The 20,119-nt window shown below is 40.7% G+C and overlaps 1 protein-coding gene across 1 annotated transcript in view; it reads left to right on the top strand.

The window, feature by feature from the left end:
• Nucleotides 1-20,119, top strand: part of PPP1R12B (protein phosphatase 1 regulatory subunit 12B) — a 322,390-nt gene that overhangs the window by 284,880 nt on the left and 17,391 nt on the right. Inside the window, exons 20-22 of the mRNA XM_042780984.1 lie at nt 14,419-14,435; nt 18,471-18,603; nt 19,819-19,923. Coding sequence (XP_042636918.1) covers nt 14,419-14,435; nt 18,471-18,603; nt 19,819-19,923 — 255 coding nt within the window. The remainder of the gene's footprint in view (nt 1-14,418; nt 14,436-18,470; nt 18,604-19,818; nt 19,924-20,119) is intronic.

Raw genomic sequence — 20,119 nt, forward strand, 5'->3', positions numbered from 1 at the left:
CAATGACATGAGACAAAGTATATGTGAACTGCTGTATGAAAAGTGAATTTACTCTGTAAATCTTCACCCAAATCCTAAAAAAAAAAAAAAAAAAAAAGACTCTGTGCTTGAGTGCTAAGGAATTTGTTTGAGCTTACTCCTTTTGCAACCAACAAGCCCTGGCAGAGTCAAAGAACTAAAGAGAGATGAGAGAGAGGACAACTGTATTAGTATGAGTAACTAACACAACATAGATGTTTACTGCATGCCAGATACTATACCAAACACTCACAGATATTGTCTCACTTAATGCTTATTAGTAACCTTACGCAATGGGAATCATTACTGCCATTTTACCACTGAGGCAGAGAGGAGTTAAGTTTTTATGTACGATCATACAACTAGTAAATGCTCAAGCCAGCAGTCTAGCCCCCAGAGTCTCTATCTTCAACACTAAGCTGTGTAGCTGCCTCAGTATAATTACTGGGCCTCCATTAAATAGCTCCTGAATTATTGCCAGTATCCCTGACTATGGAATCTTGTTTGAAAACGGAGATGGTGACAATAGAATTATTTTAAAGGAGGCAAAACTTCACAGAATAATTTAGGAAGAGACAAGACTAAATTAGTAAAAAGTCAGAATTTTAAATCATTTAAAAATAAATACAGTTTAATGGGTATATGGGTGGATAGATAGGTGGACAGGCTGAACTATTAGGTATGCCTATGCAGCAGGGAGTGTACCCAAGACCATGTATAGGCTTGGTAGACAATATTTCTACAAGTGTATTTTTATGTTCTGTAAGAATTCCCAGAGGTATGGTAGAGCTGACAAGGGACAAGATTGTAGTCACTTCTTGGTCACAGCCAGCTACCCAGAGGGACCAAGTAGTTGAATCTGTGTGCTCGGGACCATAGTCACAGGGGACATCAAGCTCAATTGGCATAACATACTACACAAAACATTGTTCTACCTCCTACTTTGGCAAGTAGTGACTAGGATCTTAAAAGCTTGCAAGCAGCCATCTAGATGCAACAATGGGTCTCTCCTTATCCAGAGCAAAGAAGAATGAAGAAAATCAAAGATTCATGGAAACAATTAGTCCTAGCGACTAGTACACCATGCAGTCCTCAGCCTATACGACTATGAGACCAGAAGAACTAGATGGTGCCCGGCTACCACTGTCAACCATTTGGAAGAGGATCTATGTAGGAGATCCTGGATATAGAGGGAGAACAATGTGGAACAAAACTCAAAATCATTTGGGGAAATAAAGGAGACCAGGTTTGCTGGTCTGATAGAGCCTGGTGGAACCACTGAGACTATGGTCCCTAGCTGCCCTTCAGATCTGGAATTGAACCCACTCTTGTGGCTTCCAGCCAAAGGCAAGACAGACATAAAAGTTGAACATGTACCTGAGGTAGATACATTCCTTGGAGAGAACAATCATGGGAGAAAGAAGGGCTGTTTATGCACAGGGAGACAGTTCAGGGGGCAGGAGTGCATGGAGGGATGGACACAGAGAAGAGGTAACTGTCGGGAGGAAGTGGGAGGGGAGGTGTTGCATTGGGATAAACTGTCAGTGTCATGAGACAATATATGTGTGAACTGCTATATGGAAAGTGAATTTGCTCTGTAAACTCACCCAAATCACAATAAAAAAGTTTGTAAATAAAGTAATAAAACAGTATGTAAATAGTTGCTCTGAAACCACTTGTAAGTGCTCAGAAACAGATCCTTTAAGCAGAGTGTTTCTCTTATTTTGTTTATGCTATTAATTTTCTTTGTAAATAATTTTTAGACAGATGGTACAAAGGTATGCTTCAACTCAGGACCTGTTAAATTATAACAAGTTTTGAATTAGTAGGGCCTGCATTACTGTGCTTTTTCTTATCTGAGCAACCCTTTCCCTACCAGAAAAAGCCAACAAACTGCAAATGTGTTTTGTAAAATACCTGTCTTACTCTGGAAGATGATTTAGCCCCCTAAATCCAAAGAACCTTATGCATGTGAAGACTCAAGGTCCTAATAGAGTATAAAAGGCTAAATTTAATGAAAGAATTAAAAAAAAAAAAAGCATCAATCTTCATCTTTTAGAGCTGCCAGTAGCATTTTGGGAAACTGTGGTTCTAGGAAGGCCCCAACTTGTACCAGATTTCATCAAGTCACACATGATAATGCCATTTTTTGTTAATTCAGTTTGAAACTCCAGGGTAATGCACCCAGTAGGACATACACACACAAAAAATATCTAGCCACTGTTGGTCACTACCTTTTCCAGCTATCCTTTTAATATAGTATTCAATGACATTCAGTTGATTGCTGTTTTGGTTACCTAGTGCCACTCTGACAGGACTATAAACCAAAACCAAAACCAAAATGGGATGGCTTTAACAAACAGGAATTTATTCTTACAATTTTTGGAGGCTAGAAGTCTGAGTTCCAAGTGCCAGGCTCTGGAGGCTGGATGAAAGCCCTTCAACCTTTGGGTCCAGCTCTGCCTCCTGCTCCCAGCCCACTGAAGCTGGAGGCTTTTCTTCACTCAGCTGCTGGCTGCTGAGACTGAGAAGCCCAAGGTTGACAAGTAAAAAGGTACAGTCCTGATGTTACCAAACCACATGGCAGGCCATTAATTCAAGTCCATTGAAAGTCCCAAGGTCGGCAGAGCATGGCAAGCTGCTGAACGATGATGGCTACACGCAGGTTCAAGTGTGCCATAAGCTAGAGACCATTCCCCAAGGCTTCTCCTTACATACAGGAAGCGGACCACATCCCTAAGGCAGCTACTCAGCTGCTCACAGTAGATTCCTCCATGGAGTTGATTACCAGCTCATGATGGAGAATACTACATCCAGTTGCCCAGCCACTCAACCAAGCCTAGCCAAGTTGACACACAAACTTAACCACTACAGTCACTTTCCTGCATTACTCCGTCATTGTTTTATGGATGTGCTTATCTTGCCTCCACAAAGAAGATCTCTTTGAGACCAGCAGGAACTATGTCCTAGATTTCTGTAAATGTCTGTTTTATTCTTCTAAGTACTACTGAAAGCTGGGCACACACAGGTAATGAATACTTACAAGGAGTGAACAACTTTGCCTGTTTAAGATTTGATCTCTGCTCGTATCCCATTTGACCATCTGGAAAGAAGTCAGCCACACACTAGATTATCCTGTTTATGAAATGAATGCCAACCATAGGTTTTCCCAAGACAATTCAGATTCTTGTTTATTACAGTTTGTAGTGTATCTATGGCTCCCCCATATGTGAGTTAATATTTTGGTTTCTGTAGGAACAGAAAGAGAAAAGACTAGCAACAATAGAAGTCCCTGACTTTATATGGAACCTACTGAGAAAGAAAATCTTACCTTTTGTGATTTAGGTCACAAGTATTTATTTCCCCTTGAAAAGTAAGATCTGGAGAATCTCACTAACCCCTCCATGAAGATTTTGATTCATAGCCTAGTCCACATAAAATTAACTGCTACCCAAATAGGTTTCTAGACTGTGACATTTACCATATAAAAAACCCCATTAAGGAAGCTTATTGCCTAAAGAGGTACAACAATAGTCAGTAACATCATCTATTAAAGAGCCTTGACCGAGGAGTAGGAAGAAACCTGGAAACTGAATTAAAGCAGGAGAGAAACTCAGTCAAGCAATGAGATTGAAGGCTACTCTGTCTTATAGGGGTAACATCATACAACAGCAAGGGTTTTTAAAATTTATGATTTATTCTATGCAGAATTTCCTACCAGTATTTTTTGGGGAAGTGATCAGGCTTCTTCTGTGTTCACTGAGCTTGTTTTTTGTTTTTTTTAATCACACGAATGTATTTCATGGGTTACTATGGTTTCAGGTGACTGTGCACACCCATTTGGATCTAAAATCCTACCCTGTGAGGGAAATAAAAATAGGTGTTAATTATGAGAAATGTGACCCATATGCTAGAGCCACTAGTTTTAGAGCTATTCATTCTCCTATTGGTCATTTTCAACACATACAGTATGCAACATGTGAGAGGCTGCATAGAGAATATGCCTGAGTGTGCAAATGTATTTGTGGGTCACAATAGCGTTTGAATTATCTTTGAAGGTAAAATGACTTACCTCCAATATTTTAGGGGGGCCTCTGGTAGCATGGGAGCTCTGGTAGCATAGTGGCTAAGGCACTTGACTGCTAACCAGACGGCTGGCAGTTCAAACCCACTAGCCACTCCTCGGAAGGAAGGTTGGGCAATCCTACTTCCGTAGTGATACTGTCTCAGAAACCCAAGGAGGGGTCGCTATGAGTCAGGTCTGACTCGACGGCACATAACAACAGCAACAACTGGTAGCATAGTGCCTAAGGCATCTGACTGCTAACCAGAGGCTGGCGGTTGAAACCCACCAGCCTCTCCTTGATAGGAAGGTTGGGCAATCTATTTCCATAGTGATACCACCTTGGAAACCCAAGGAGGGGTCGCTATGAGTCGGGTCCGACTCGACGACAGTGTGTTTGGTTTTGGTTTAGTATAGTCATACGTTTTCTTCTACAGTTAAGTTTTGTGAGTTCCAGAAAATCTTCTGAAGCTGGGAATATCTACAAAGAAAAAGTGCTGACCTGTGTAGAAAACAAGAGCTATAATATCCTTCTAATACTTAGATAACAGATATGGAACAAGTAGGTTCCACATAAGGTTTTGTTATTGTTGTTATGTGCCATTGAGTCAGACTCGACTCATAGTGACCCATCCTTGGGTTTCTGAGGCAGTATCACTACAGAACTAGATTGCCCAATCTTCCCTCCTAGGAGTGGCTGGTGGGTTTGAACTGCCAGCCTTCTGGTTAGCAATCAAGTGCCTGAGGAACTACGCTACCAGAGCTCCTAGAAAAGCATTAAGTAGCCAAAATCCCCCTCTCTGGAGGCCGCAGAGTGCCTAAGGCATTTGACTGCTAATCAGAAGTCTGACGGTTCAAACCCACCAGCCAATGCTTGGAAGGAAGACTGGGCGATCTACTTCTGTAGTGATACTGCCTCAGAAACCCAAGGAGGGGTCTCTATGAGTCGGGATCAACTTGATGGCAGTGAGTTTGGTTTTGGTTTAGTCATATGTATGTATGTATGTATGTATTAAGTGTGAGATAATGTAAAGCCAATAATCCCAACTATGTAGAGACAAACCTGCCTAGAAAAAATAAAAGACTACAGGGAAGTGTTAACGGTGCTTGCCTCCAAAAAACAAAAACCAAACTCACTGCTGTCGAGTCGATCCCAGCTCATAGAGACCCCTCCTTGGGTATCAGAGGCAGTATCACTACAGAAGTAGCTTGCCCAACCTACCTTCCAAGGAGTGGCTGGTGGGTTTGAATGGCCAGCCTTCTGGTTAGCAGTCAAGTGCCTTAGGCATTACGCTTCCAGAGCTCCTGGCACATGAGGTTTTAGATATAGCAAAAGATGAGTCTGTTTCTATCATGTAATGAACCTATAATTTTCTGTCATTTAATGAATTTACTGATTTTTCTTTTAAAATATATTGAGTGAGTTTTACTGAAAGATAAGAGGTAATATTACATGATCTCATTTCTGCATGCAATATTAAATTGATGTTCCAATCTGGGTTTCTCTCTCCTTTTTTTTTTTTTTTTCTTTTCCGGACTGTATCTTGATTTTACTATTTAACTTTTTCTGTTCCATATGTATTTAGTAATTGGTAAAAAGAAAAAAGTCCAGAAATATAATATGGTAAAGATATCTATGATTAAATATTAGCTCTTAGAAGCTAATTTTTGCCTCAGAACATACTCTGACATGCATCTACATCTTCCCACATGGATGCAACCTTTCCAGCAAAGACAATACTTTCAGCTTTTTTCTAATTTTAAATGTGTGTAATCACCCAGCTGCAGTTTAGAGGCCATGTACTATACATATTTCTTACTTTGAGGATGTTATAGATAAACTAGACCATGTCTTTTTGAAGTAGCATCCTTATGATAGTCAGAATTTCTAAAATGGCTCCCCAAAGATGTCCCAACCTACTCCCTAGAACTCATAAATATGACGAGTCGTGACTCTCCTAATCATGTTATACTGTACGGCACAGTTGACCTTAACATAGGGATATTTTCCAGGTGGGCCAGGTAATCTAATCAAGTGAGTGCTTGAAAATAGAGAGCTTTCTCAGCTGATGGCACTAGGGGAAGCCAGAGAAATTTGAAGTGTGAAAAGAACTCAATGCGACTTTGCTGGTTTGAAGATGGATGGGGCCATGTGAGAAGGAATGTGGGCACCTCTACAAGCAATGAGTAGCCACCTGCTGACAGCCAGCAAGGAACCAGGGACCTACAGCCACAAGGAACTGGATTCCCCAACAACCTGAATGAACTCAAAAGCAAATTCTGCCTCAAAAAAAAAAAAAAAAAATCAGACTCACTGCCGTCAAGTCAACTCCGACTCATAGCGACCCCTCCTTGGGTTTCCAAGGCAGTATCTCTACAGAAGTAGATTGCCCAGTCTTCCTTCCGAGGAGTGGCTGGTGAGTTTGAACCACCAGCCTTCTGTTTAGCAGTCAAATACAGACCTTTCAAATAAAAACCCAGTCAGCAGACTCCTTGATTTTAGTGTAGTGACAGCCTAGGCACAGAACTCAGGAGAGGCTATAAAACTGAGTTAATAAATGAGTGTTGTCTTAAGCCACTAAATTTTGTGGTAGTTTGTTGTAGCAGCAATAGAAAACTAAGACGGACCTCATCATCCCTGTCCTCTAATGCCACATCTTTGCATAAGTCTTGAAGGTTTCTACCCCTGTGTGTACAGGATTCCTAGTATACAGGGTCAGAAAGATTCATTTCAACAAAGCTAGGAACTGATGGACTCTCCTGTAAAATTTCCTGAGAACCCCATATGTTTGAGTTTTGAAGGGCACTCTTCTCCAGAGGTAGAAGGCTTGAAAACATTTATCTCTTGTAAGCATACACATGGAACTAAAAAGATTCTTAAATGTCAAAAGTTATAAAATTACATTATTTTGCAATTAACTCAGATATTGATGAGGTTTGAAGTGACCCTCAAAATCTGAAGGGCCCTTGCTATAGCCACACTCACATCATTGGCTTGGTCATCATCAGTCATTAATCTGAAAACACTGAAGAGGAAGGCTGGTTCTCTGTAGGCCATCCCAGAATAGCACAAATTGTTTCCCTGGCTCAGCTAGTGCACACAAACATAATATAAAATGTTCCTTCTGCTTGGTCCCTCTTCAGGGAAAATGTAAATAGGAGATTTTTTCCTATCACTGTGGGGTCAAGCCCTAACTCCAAAGGAACATGAGTTAAGCCCGTTTCATCCTTGGCAGAACCCATGTGACTTGGTCTCATTCCTTTCCCTTGGGCCCAGCTTTCCAGAGCCACAATTTTATTTTAAACTTGGACGAAGGAGTTTGGTTTTAATTATGTGCCTTCCTGAGCTCCTGATAACTTTAAAATTAAAAGCTTTTGTGGGGATTTTTCTAAGTTAGTCTCTGGTGTTTTGAGAGCCTTCCACATTTCACAAATCAAAACCAGCCTGGTTCCTGTCCCTTTCCACCACTGGCATCTGAATTAATGGTAATCTTGACTCTATTCTTTTATTAGAAACAGGGTACAAGCAATGAGATTATTATGGAAGAATTTCAAAAAGTATGGAAGGAAGGAGCCTGTTTCTTGTTTGGAGGGCATTTTAAAAACTATTGTCCATCCAGCTAATCATTCTTCTTACCTCCACTCTCTATATTCATATTCGTTTCTGAGCAGCTTTTAGTCTCTTCTTCTCCAGGGTCTCATTCATAGTATCTACTGCCCCCAGTTGGATCATAAAAGCTGTGAAAGTAATTCCTTCTCTGAACAGTTTTTGCCTAGTTCAGACACACCTGAGAATCTCCTCTTAATGGCTGACATTCGTTTGTCTCCAGTAGAAGGTCGAGCAACAGTCTTTAACAAAAACACTTAAAGAAGTTCCTTCTAAAACTTCCTGATTAGAGCATATGACATAATATGTTCGTGTTGTTGTTGTTGTTGTTATGTGCCGTCGAGTCGGCCCCAACTCATAGTGACCCCTCCTTGGGTTTCCGAGGCAGTTATCACTACGGAAGTAGGATTGCCCAACCTTCCTTCCGAGGAGTGGCTGGTGGGTTTGAACCGCCAGCCGTCTGGTTAGCAGACAAGTGTCTTAGCCACTATGCTACCAGAGCTCCCAATATTGACCTGCAAATTGGATGGAAGACTCATGCCTTTTCTAAAATACATGCTCTCATCTTGTGTAAGCTAGTCAAACCCTACATGAAGAGTACAGTAACTACTTAAAGGGTAGAGGAGAACTGTTTTGTGTTTTGTTTTGTTTTTCATTTTATTTTTCAAAACAGCACTGCATAGAAGAGAGGAAATGAGAGAATGAGGTCATTACCAAAACATACTGTTGTTATTAGTTGCCATCAAGTCAATTCTGACTCATAGTGACTCCATAGGTACAGAGTGGAGCTGTGCTCCATAGGATTTTCAAGGACCTTTGAGAAGCAGATCACCAGGCCTGTCTTCCGAGGTACCTTTGAGTGGGTTTGAACCATCAACCTGGCTTAATAGTCAAGTGTTTAACCATTCATACTACCCAGGGATACCTCCCAGAGCATAAGTAAGAGGAAATAATATCCCTAGCCTCCAAAAGATGATAGATTTGACTGAGTCCCTAAATCATGCATTCTACAAACCAAAACCAAACTCACTGGCATTGAGTTGATTCCAACTCATAGTGCCTCTATGGTACAGAGTAGAACTGTCCCATAGTTCCTAAGGCTCTAAATCTTTACAAAGATACAGCCTTATCTTTGTCCCACAGAGAGGCTGGTGGGTTCAAATGGCCAACCTTTTGGTTAGCAACCAAATGCCTTAATCACTGCACTGCCAAAGCTCCTAATCCATGTGTTCTAGGACTCCTTATTTCCTATAATCTAGGCTGACGTCTCTGGTGGTGTAATGCTTAAAGCATTTGACTGCTAACCAGAAGGCTACCACCAGCCACTCCTCACAAGGTAGACTGGGCAACCTACTTTCGTAGTGATACTGCCTCGGAAACCCAGGGAGGGGTCACTATGAGTCGCAATCGACTCGATGACAATGAGTTTGGTTTTTTTTTGGAGGCTGACGTCTTAGAGTCCTCTTGTCTAGGAGAACCTTCAGGTTCATTTCCCTAGCCTGGGTTCTGTTTGCCTCTTATGATGTTCCTTTCTGACTCACTGTTCCTCGGAGACCACTTAGGCAAACTCCCACTCTGTCTTATCTCTTGCTCTTCAGCTTTTCTTAGTAGTGTCCCTGAAGGGTAGGCAGTTAGCTTTTTAGAGAAAGAAACAGTGTCAGCACTGGCACAGTGAACTGTGCTTAGTTTGAGTGACAGCAGGATGAAGAAGAAAAATTGAAGTTAAGTCCCCTCTACCAACTCTGCTCCTTTATCCAGGAAACCCAAAATATTCTCTCTAAATCTAACCAGTATTTTTTCATCAAACCCCAGATTATCTAGGAGATCAAGATGCCAAACACAACAGTAATTTCCAGGGGTATTCCACCAGTGAAAATCAGGAAGTATGACCTAAGAACCTAAGCCATTTTATTTTATCAGAACGGGGATTAAATCTTAAATCTTCTGTATGTTTTTAAACTGTCTCTCCATCCAGCTTATGAAAGCATTCTTCTTAGGCCAGAAAACTTAAGAAGAAACCATGTCTACTGCAGTGAGAACACCTCCTTTAGAAATCTTAGTTTTCTTCTTTCTGTGAAATACTATTGTTTGCATTAGGACAACTAACTCTGTTCCCTGTTGCATCCAAATATTGCTTATCCCTAAGATTTTATGAAGAGAGCTCTTCCCCAGTTGGTTGAATTGACCTTCCCAGAACATTGCTAAGACTAGTCCTTGAAGGCGATAAAAAGGCAAGGATTCCAGCTAGCTCCAGATGAAGTCAGATAAAAGTTCGAGGGAGATGGGGGAGTGTTATGCAAAGCAAGGAAAGACCAACGATTAACTTGGAAGCTCTTTTCCTTGATACCCGAATCTAGGTGAATTGAGCCCAGATCACTCACCACCTACACATTTTTATAAAAGTTCACCTCCCTCCAAAAAAAAAAGAGAAAGAACGATCATAAGGAATGTTAATACACCTTAAAAGATGGTAAACAACAGATTGTGATACTTGCTTTTAGTTACTGCTGGCAGGCAGACGTGAGAGTGTCATTTGCCAGCAGCTTCTAAGATGGCTGTCAAAAGCCCCTCCTGCCGTCAGCCTGTAGGGGCCAGAACTGGTGTGGCAGTCACAAGTTGGAGCGCCATCACAGCCCTCCCACCACGTGTTCTCAAGTCTGGAAAAATTAATTTAGACCTCTTGGAAACCTTGTGGAATCTGCCTTTTCATATCCAGGAACCCCATGGGCTTTTTCTGATTGCTGCCTGGTAGTATAACCTATGTTTATATTTTACATCAGCCTCCTCAGGGAGGCCGTACAGTATACACAGCCATACTGTCTGTCTTGGTTCTCTAGTACTGCTTTAAGAGACACACCACAAGTGAATGGCTTAACAAACAGGAATTTATTCTCTTACAGTTCAGAAAGCTGCAAGTCCAAATTCAGAGTGCCCCCTCTAAGGTCTGGGTAAAGGCCCCTTGACCTTGGGCTTCAGCTCTGCCTCTTATTCAAGGCCCACTGGAGCTAGAGGCATCTCTTAAATCAGACAGCTGCTGACTGCTGAGGCTGATGAGCCCAAGGTCAGCAAGGAGAATGGCACAGTCCCAAGATCAACAGGCACACACAGGCCACTGATTCAAGTCCAGTTAAAAAAAAAAAAAAAAAGAATGGATCAATTCCAAAATCAGCAGGCAACATGGCAGGCCACTGGATGAAGACTCAGCCAAATGCAGGATCTAAATGTGCCAAAAAAACTAAAGACCTTTCCCAAAATTTCTCCACATGTACTGGAAGCAAGCCACACCCCAAAGGCACCTCCCTTTCCACTGCTCTCAGCAGATTCCACCATGGAGGTGATTATACTCTCATCATGGGGAATCACTATATCCAGCCACCCAGCCAAAACCAGTCCAGCCAAGCTGACACACAACCTTAAATACTACATTATCCAAACATCTGAGCACTTTCTTAGATCTGATGACAGGGCATAAATAGTTTTTCATTGTGCTTCTAGAACATTCTCAGGGAAGAAGGTTAATTATACACCATTATTTTAGGAATAAATCAGTAGGAATGATTAGCATACTTTGAGATATATATAGTGGCTAAGAGTGATACATGGTAAAATCCTGATTTCCCTTTTGGAGTGGAAAGAAAAACTTGTTTCTAGACTATAGAGGGAGCTGCTAGAGTCTGCACAGCAGAATTTAAAGCCAAAAAAAAGGAGCTTAAATCTACCCAACAAATAAGATATTTCTAAAGAGGAAGCTTTATGTGTGTGTGTGTGTGTGTGTTTGTTTTTGTTTTTTGTCTTTTGCTTTTAGTGAAGTCACCACATTGCAGGAAAAACAGCTGGCAAATAGACAGATTTAATTGTCAGAAAGTTAATCAGTCCTCAGTCTGTGCACACCAAACAGAAATGGGTTTATTTTTCAGAAGGAGGAAGAAAAGGAAGGCACAATGCAGACCAATTTGATTATAAATGGGTCATTTTTGCATACCTAACAGAATATGGAAAGCTGTCTTTGGAGAGATCACCAAGAATGGTTCTCCCATATGGATAATATAGTTTGGAGACTATTCTGCCTAGAAGCAGTGAGAGTACCTAAGTGGTCTGCCAAATTATTGTCTCCTGTGGATGCATGTGAACCCATTTCCTTTGGATCAAAGGTCCTAAGTTAACTTCATACCCTGATTGCCATCAATAGCCAATATAATATCCCTGTGATTAAAAAATGAGAGAGAGGAAAGGGACTGAGACAAGGGAGGGACCTGACAGTTTAAGAGGGCACTTCCTCATAATTATCACATTTAATTCTTACCATGAGAGTAATTGGTAACTTGCTGAAGGTCACATGGCTAGAAGATATCAGAGCAGAAATTAGAGCTCAAGTTTAGCCAAGGCCATCACACTTCTCCCAGAAACGTTAACAATTCAGTTCAGTTAGTGTTTATTGAGCACCTTTCTTGTTCTGTCACTGAGGATATAGAGATAGTGATGGATCTCAGATAAAGAAAGTTTAGGGAAACCTCCCATAAACAATATTCTTTGTGAAAAAGTGTATTTCTTTATGTATGCATGTAAGTGGGTGTATGCATTTCTCCAACACCATCTTCTTAAAACGCACTTCTTGAGGAAGCCTCCATAGTTGTAGCTTCAGTTACTGCTGTTATTGTCATAGTAATTACTTGCGTGTTTTCCCTACAGCGTTTCAGACAAGCTTGCTACTCATGCTCACGTTACTCTCCTGGCATCTTACTCTGCTTATTTTTCCTCAGTGCCTCCCTTACAGGACTCTAGACACAGTGAACTCTTCAATTCAGTCGAGCTGCATTTGCTGGTGTGGAGTTCAGTCTCAATTATTCACAACTCTGACATGTCACAATTCTCTGTTTTACTGGGTTGTGAATTTTAATTCACCCAGGCGCTGTAAGGCTGAATCTTACCACAAGCCAGTGAGTGAGCATAGCCAACAGCTCAGTGTCAGTTTCACTTTTATACACATGAAGCATTTTTATATTCTTGAAAGGTTTAAAAAAAAAAAAAAGATTTCAAGTAAGAGAAAAACCTTAGTGAATGTTGATTAAATGGTCATTGTTAGTGTAGGGTATGCATATGGCTCTCACTGTTGTTGTTGTTGTTATGTGCCGTCTAGTCAGCCCGACTCATAGCGACCCCTCCTTGGGTTTCCGAGGCAGTATCACTACGGAAGCAAGATTGCTCAACCTTCCTTCCGAGGAGCGGCTGGTGGGTTTGAACCGCCAGCCATCTGGTTAGCAGGCAAGTATCTTAGCCACTATGCTACCAGAGCTCCCATGGCTCTCACTAGAGATCAGCTATCAGTGTGTAAACAGAATACCTGGAATTGTCCTGAATTGCAGATTTGCAAGTTTTAGGATGCGTAAAGAACTCCAGAGTTGTGAGAATGTGAAAGATACACCATGTGCTTTTCTTACTCCTCCATCTCAAATGGGGCATGTCTTATGTTAAGAAACTATTTCTTCTAGTGGTGCTAGACCAGGGGTATGCATCAGAATCACCTGGGGGACATTTTAAAAATACACGCGGGAAAACCCTGCTCTAGATTTGCTAAAAAGAATCTCCAGGGTTGAGGTTGGCATGTATTCACTTTGGAACAAAACACACAAGATAGTTCTGATGAATGTACCCTCTGATTTAAAGAGTAAAAGATTTCGTGGGGAAAACCACCTACGAACAGTCACCCTCTTCAGTCCCTCTTTAGTCAGATGTGCAGTCTGTCACTGCTGACTGAAGTACCAGTGGCTTCCAGGGTCTATTTAATGTGTCAACAATACATTGTCATTCATTGACTTCTCAGTAGGTCAGGGATTCATTTTTCATGTAGTAGATTACTGGACTCTTGTTTCTCTTATGCCTTCTTTTGTCTTTGAGGATTTTGTTGTTCTTTAATACTTCAACAAAGGAAATAAAAACATTCAAATCAATTGAGTATTTATTTGCCTGAGTTCTTAAAAAAAAAAAAAAAAAGTAAAGGGACAGGAAGGTAAAAGTCATTTGTGGTAATAAATAAATAAATGTAACACACAGACTTAAGTATTTTATCTTGTGCAGATTGTTTGCAGTGACCATAGGTAACCAAGCTTGAGTTTGCATCATCAAACTCATTTCTTCTAAGACCTCAGAACACTTTCTTATTCTTTTCATTTTTTACCAACATCCTAGAGACTAGGGCAGACCTTCTCCTCCCACTCTCTCATTTCCCTTGCCCCTCTACTTTTACTAGTACTCTGCGAGAAAGCCAGAAACTGTCCCAAGTTTTAGAATTGAGAAATTACAGTACTTACTTAAGGCAGGGTTGGAGGTTTGTGAATTGAAATAAGTTAGAATGAACACTGAGGTCCAGAGAGGCTGAATGTCATACAGGGTCAGTGATAAGTCACTGAACACAAGGATAGCTGGTTAGTTTGTGGGGAGTGGGCCAGTTTCTGACCACTTTACATTTTGCTGACTTCCAGTTTAAAAATACGCTGTCCTCGAAGTCTCAAGCTTAGTGGGTCGTGAAATGCAAAGACATGTAAGCTAGAGCTAAGTAGCCTGACTTGCTTTTATGCAGCCAGTTGAATTGCTTTTCTTAAATTGCACCTCTCTCTCCAGCTGTGAAGTTGAGACATCTGATTTGAAAAATACATTGAAAACGGAGATAATAAAACCAGTCCCTTGCTAATGCTGTGTTTTTGTTTTTGTTTTTGTCTCCTCCTTTCTCTAGCATGAAAGACTTTCTAGGTAAGAACTTTCCCTATTTTATATGCATGCTTAATACTTGTGAGAAAATGCATGTCTAATCAAATTTAGCTTTATATAGCTTACTAATGTCCTATATCCTTTCCTTCCTTTTCATTGCCACAGCCATCGTGAGAATTCAGACTTTTATTATCTCCTGCCTAAAGTAATGCAATAACTTTACAACTTACCTTCCTGCTTCCAGATTCTCCCCTTTCCAGTTCATCTTGTATAATTCTACTGTATCAGACACTGCACCAGGAGCGAGGGAAACAATGTGAATTAGACACTGTTCTTGCCCTCAAATAGCTTATCAGTGACTGGAGAGACAGATAATTTCAGTAGAATATAATAAGTACCAAGACAGAAGTATGGACAGGTATTGTAAGCACAGAGGAGAAGCAATTAATTTAATCTGGTAGGTCAGGGAAGATTTTATTATAGACTAGATAGCAGAATTGAGATTGAGGTTAGATACTGTCATTTAAGAGTGGATCCAACCTAATACCTGTGCTAGATGGTGCTCAGTAATAATTTGTTGAATGAACTGAAGACCTGTTTGGCACTTGCTGCAAAATTAAAGAAGGGCTTCAGGCTTTCTTATAGTGTGGGAGATGACACTCTGTCATTTTTCACTAACTGTCCAAGGATATAAAACTGATCTTCCTGATGAATAAAACTACACCATGGAGCCAAATCTTGAAATCTCTCTTTTCCATTGTCCTTTGATGGAGAAATTAAGGAGAGATTGGGGAACAATGTAGTTATGGCATGTTGTTGTTGTTGTTGTTATGTGCCCTCGAGTCAGACCCGACTCATAGTGACCCCTCCTTGGGTTTCCGAGGTGTATCACTACGGAAATAGATTGCCCAACCTTCCTTCCAAGGAGTGGCTGGTGGGTTTGAATGGCCAGCCTTCTGGTTAGCAGTCAAGTGCCTTAGGCACTAAGCTACCAGAGCTCCAGTTATGGCATAGCAAAGAGCAAATGAGTCTCCTCTTCTTATAATCTGTTTGGCAACTGAGCTGGTGCCACCTGACTAACATATTCTAAAATTTACAAGCTTGCATGTGTTCTTCCTCTGCTTACTCTCCCACCAGGCAGCAGCTGGGGATAAATCATTTACTTCTAACATAGCAGAAAATGTCTTAGTTTTGTAAAATTGGTGGAGAGTGGTATTTGCTATAGTTAATCTTCTGTGAACTTTGTTATAATGATCATTTGTGAAAGGAGATTTTCCCTACAGACTTCAAATTTTGTTTTAAGGCTATAGTCATTAAAACAATGAGCTACTAGTTCAAGAATAAACAAAGAGATGCATAGAAAACCCCCCCCAAAAAAAACATTTATAAAAGATAACTTTTCAACTCAGTGGGGAAAAGATTATTCAGTAAATGATACTTGGAGCAATTGATTGTCTGCTTGGAAGAGTCTTCCCTCCAGCCACGCCAAAAAAATAAAGTACAGATGGATTGCAGTTGTTAAGAGAAAAATGATTTACTGCAAAAAAAGCAGAAGATAGTATTTTATCATCTTTATGTAGGAAATACTTTCTCAAACATGATACTACTATAAAGGTAAAAATTGTCTAATTATATAATATTTAAAATCTCTACTCAAAAACAAAAACTCACGGCCATCGAGTCAGATCCAACTCATAGCGACCCCTCCTTGGGTTTCCGAGGTGGTATCACTACAGAAGTAAATTGCCCAACCTTCCTTCTGAGGAGTGGCTCGTGGGTTTGAACCATCAGCCTTCTGGTTAGCAGTCAAGTGCCTTAGGCACTATGCCACCAGAGCTCCTAAAATTTCTGTAGTAAAGGATATACAGAGACAAAAAAAAGTAAAGTGAGAAAGATACCTGCAACCTGTGTCAGATGTTTGAAAAACCCTACAATATAACAGGCTCCCCTGCTATAACAAGGAAAAGATGGTTACCCCACTGAACAAAGACCATGAATAGACAATTCAGAAATAAAGAAGGATGAATAACTAAAGATGTTGAACCTCACTGATGATTTTAAAATCTTAAAATTAATGACAATGAAATTATATTTCTCATAGTGGATTGAGAAGGATTAAACCTATCTAGGGGGCAATATGGCTATAGATGTTAACATTAAAAATACATGAACGAACAATGGAATGAACAATTCCATTTCTAAGATTTTATTCTAAGGAAATAATTGGACAAATGCATTAAGATTTACAGACAAGTCTGCTCAGTGTGGCATTGTTTTTAAGTCGCTAAAAACTTTGAAACAAATATCTATCAATAGAGGGTTAAGTAAATAAATTACTACACAATGAAAGACTATGCAGTTATTTTTAAAAAACAAGGCAAATCGGTTTTTACATACACGAGAAGATGCTCACAATCACAGTGATAAGTGTACAGGGTGGGGGTGGTAGACAGCAATATGTATCGTTTATATAAATATATATATTAGCATATTTATCAGTGTGTTTACCTGCAAGGGTATGAACGAAACTGTTAACTTTAATTATTGCTTGGGCAAAGAGTATGCAAGGACTTTCACTTTCTACTTTATGTGTTTCAGTATTAGTTAATTTTTTTTTACAAGCATATATTGCTTTTGTAGGAGCTCTGGTAGCATAGTGCCTAAGGCACTTGACTGCTAACCAGAAGTCTGGTGGTTCAAACCAACCAGCCACTCCTCAGAAGAAAGGTTGGGCAATCTACTTCTGTAGTGATACTACCTCGGAAACCCAAGGAGGGGTCTCTGTGAGTCAGATCTGACTTACCTGCAGTGCATTTGTTTTTGTTTTTGTATTGCTTTTGTAATCAGGATAATTAATAAAGATATTTCTGTTTACAAAAACGAAGAATGCCACGGGACTTAGTATCTCTGTAAGAGAAAAGTGATTATTAATGTCATTAGGTGCTAATTACCTTGCCTCTCCCCTTTCTGCATTGTCATTCTTGTACATGTTCCCTCCTCCCTCTGCCCTGCATGCCCCAACTTTGGCAATAGCTACAATGGGTTAGAGACATAGGATACAATTGCACCTCTTCACCCAGCCTTGTTATGTGATCTGGAGCTCTGTAGGGTTGATATGTGCCACATTTTAGTTTGGAAAGAGTAAAGTCTGAGAAAGGTATGATGACAGTTGTACACTTAAAAAAAATGAGCCTCAGTTTGCAGGTAGTCAGCTGAGAGACCGTTCCCCCTAATGAACTTAACTGTTACTGGAAATAAAACCACCATCACCTCTAGAGTATTACTCAATTGCTGGAAGATATAGAAATCCTAATCACAGGCAGAGCAGTCTCCATGTGAAATATAGAGAAGAGAGAAGAAAACTAGCTGTTTTGGCACTGTGATGGTACCCCTGAAATGTTTGGGATCCCAAAGAATCTGCAGTACACCTAAAAAGTATATGTGCGGGTGCCTCTAGTCACTGTTCCTCCCCCATTCAAGCTCCAGCCCAGATGTCCAAGTCCATATGTTTCTGACTCACTGACAGTTCATTGGAATCATTTTCTGAGAGCCACTGAGATCCAAGAAACTTTTGCTCTTAATACACACTCTGTCTAAGAAAACTGCTCAAACCTAAACTAATTTGAAAAGCTCTAAGATTCAAGTCAGCACATGAGTCCAAACCAACAATTTTTCAAGTAAGCTCTGTTCTTGGCACAGCTTAGCTGCGAGGTCCCGGATGCCAGCTGAGCAATTCAAGGAAGAACTATGTGCCTTGTTTCTGTCTAGGATTCTCAAGTGCTTCTTAAAGGAGGCACAAACAAAAACCAAACTCACTGCCATCAAGTTGATTCCAATTCATGGTGACCCCCATTGGGTTTCCAAGGCTGTAAATCCTTATAGAAGCAGACTGTCTCATCTTTCTTCCATGTAGCAGCTGGTGGGTTTGAACCACTGACCTTTTGATTAGCAGCCAAATGCCTTAACCACTACACCACTGAGCTCCTTTAAAGAAGGCACTGACTACCCTTAAGTATTACTTTCCCCCACTTCTTTGTTTTCAAAACCAATTTTCACCTTGTGTTTCATTTCCTACAGGTTGGAATCAGGAAGTAGCAACACTACAACCAGTGATTCTTATGATCGTGCATCAGCAAGAGCCCGGCGGGAAGCCCGGCTGGCCAGCCTGACCAGCCGAGTAGAGGAGGACAGCAACAGGGATTATAAAAAAGTAGGAGCTCTTTCTCATATTCCTGCTCTTGGGTCACAATGAGTAAACCTCTCAGCCTTGTCCACCAGTGTAGAAAAAGGAATGCAGTGCCATGAAGCCAAAGAAAAGGCGCTGAAGTGATAAATAGCAACAACAATTCCTTGAAGGTTTCTTGGCTTGCCTCACTTCTCCAACAGCTAAATAAAGACCCCTTTGTATATTGTTTTTGGTGCAGTAAATATTTGCCTTCAAATCTGATATTTAGGTGTTAGAAAAAGCAAGGAATTAAGTATTGCAAAAAAGGAAAGTAAAAGTAATGCTGTCTGTTTGAGCCCCTGAGAATCATTTAGAATCCTGTTACTCTTAACAAACATGCATTTAATAAGGTCTTGTGATTGTCAACTAAAAACTTCTTAACCTACCGCTAAGCAAGTTGATTCCTTCTCTTAGGGACCATATGGAACAGAGTAGAACTGCCCCGGGAAGTTTCTAAGGCTGTAATCCCTTAGGAAGCAGACTATCTCATCTGTCTCTCACAGAGCAGCTTGGGGCAGGTGGGAGGTTCAAACTGCCGCCTTTACAGTTAGCAGCTGAGTGCTTAACCACTGTGCCACCAGGACTCCTTAAATACTTCTTGATAGTGGTAAAATCATCATTATCATCATCTGGGTTTGGTAAGGTTTAAATCACTTTACGATTTATTTCCTGTGGTTCCTGCAGAAGAGTGCCCAGGTCCCAGGTCAGGCTTCAAAACTTTCTTTTTCAGGTGCTTGAGATACTACGGAACAAAATGTTTTTGTTACGAAAACATTTGTTTAGTTAATGTTCTGTTAAGCAGAACTTGACTATAATTCATATACCCACTAGTCTGGTTCAAAAAAATAATTCTCTTTGGTATGGGGGTGTGTGAGTCACACTGTTAATCAATGCAAATGCCCCATAAGAGAAAATGGAATGACTTTTTTTTCCCCATGATTAACGTAGATGTCAGAGCACTTGTTCACTGTGTGTTCAGCATCTAGGACTTCATCAGTTTCAAGAAGCAACAGACCAGTAGGCTGAATATATTCAGATATATGCAGAGTTCCCTAGACTCTGCATTTTCCCCATCTGCCACATATCAGTGGCTCAGGCCCCAGAGCCGGAGGCATTCTCTCTCATAGGATGAAAATATATGAGTTCTGATCTGGGCTGCTGGCCCAGTAGGTGACCTGATCTCTCTTTCCCCTTCTCCAGCTCTATGAGAGTGCCCTAACTGAAAACCAAAAACTGAAAACAAAACTTCAGGAAGCCCAGCTAGAGCTAGCAGATGTCAAATCCAAGCTTGAGAAGATGGCCCAGGTAAGGGGGAAGAAGAGGGGAAAAGGTGGGGAGGCAGGGCTTAGTACGTCAGGGGGGCAAACTAGACTAGGGATCTAAGGATGGGAAGTGAGAGAGTCAGAACCAAGTCTCCTCCAAGACAGTGAGATATAAGGCTCGTAGATCATAATTTGATTTTAGGACCCAACCGGTCAGTGTTTAACCTAACTTGAAAATT

Source organism: Orycteropus afer, unplaced genomic scaffold (assembly GCF_000298275.1).
Source record: "Orycteropus afer afer isolate SDZICR_OR568_19922 unplaced genomic scaffold, OryAfe1.0 scaffold00075, whole genome shotgun sequence".
In the NCBI taxonomy this organism is placed as follows: domain Eukaryota; kingdom Metazoa; phylum Chordata; class Mammalia; order Tubulidentata; family Orycteropodidae; genus Orycteropus; species Orycteropus afer.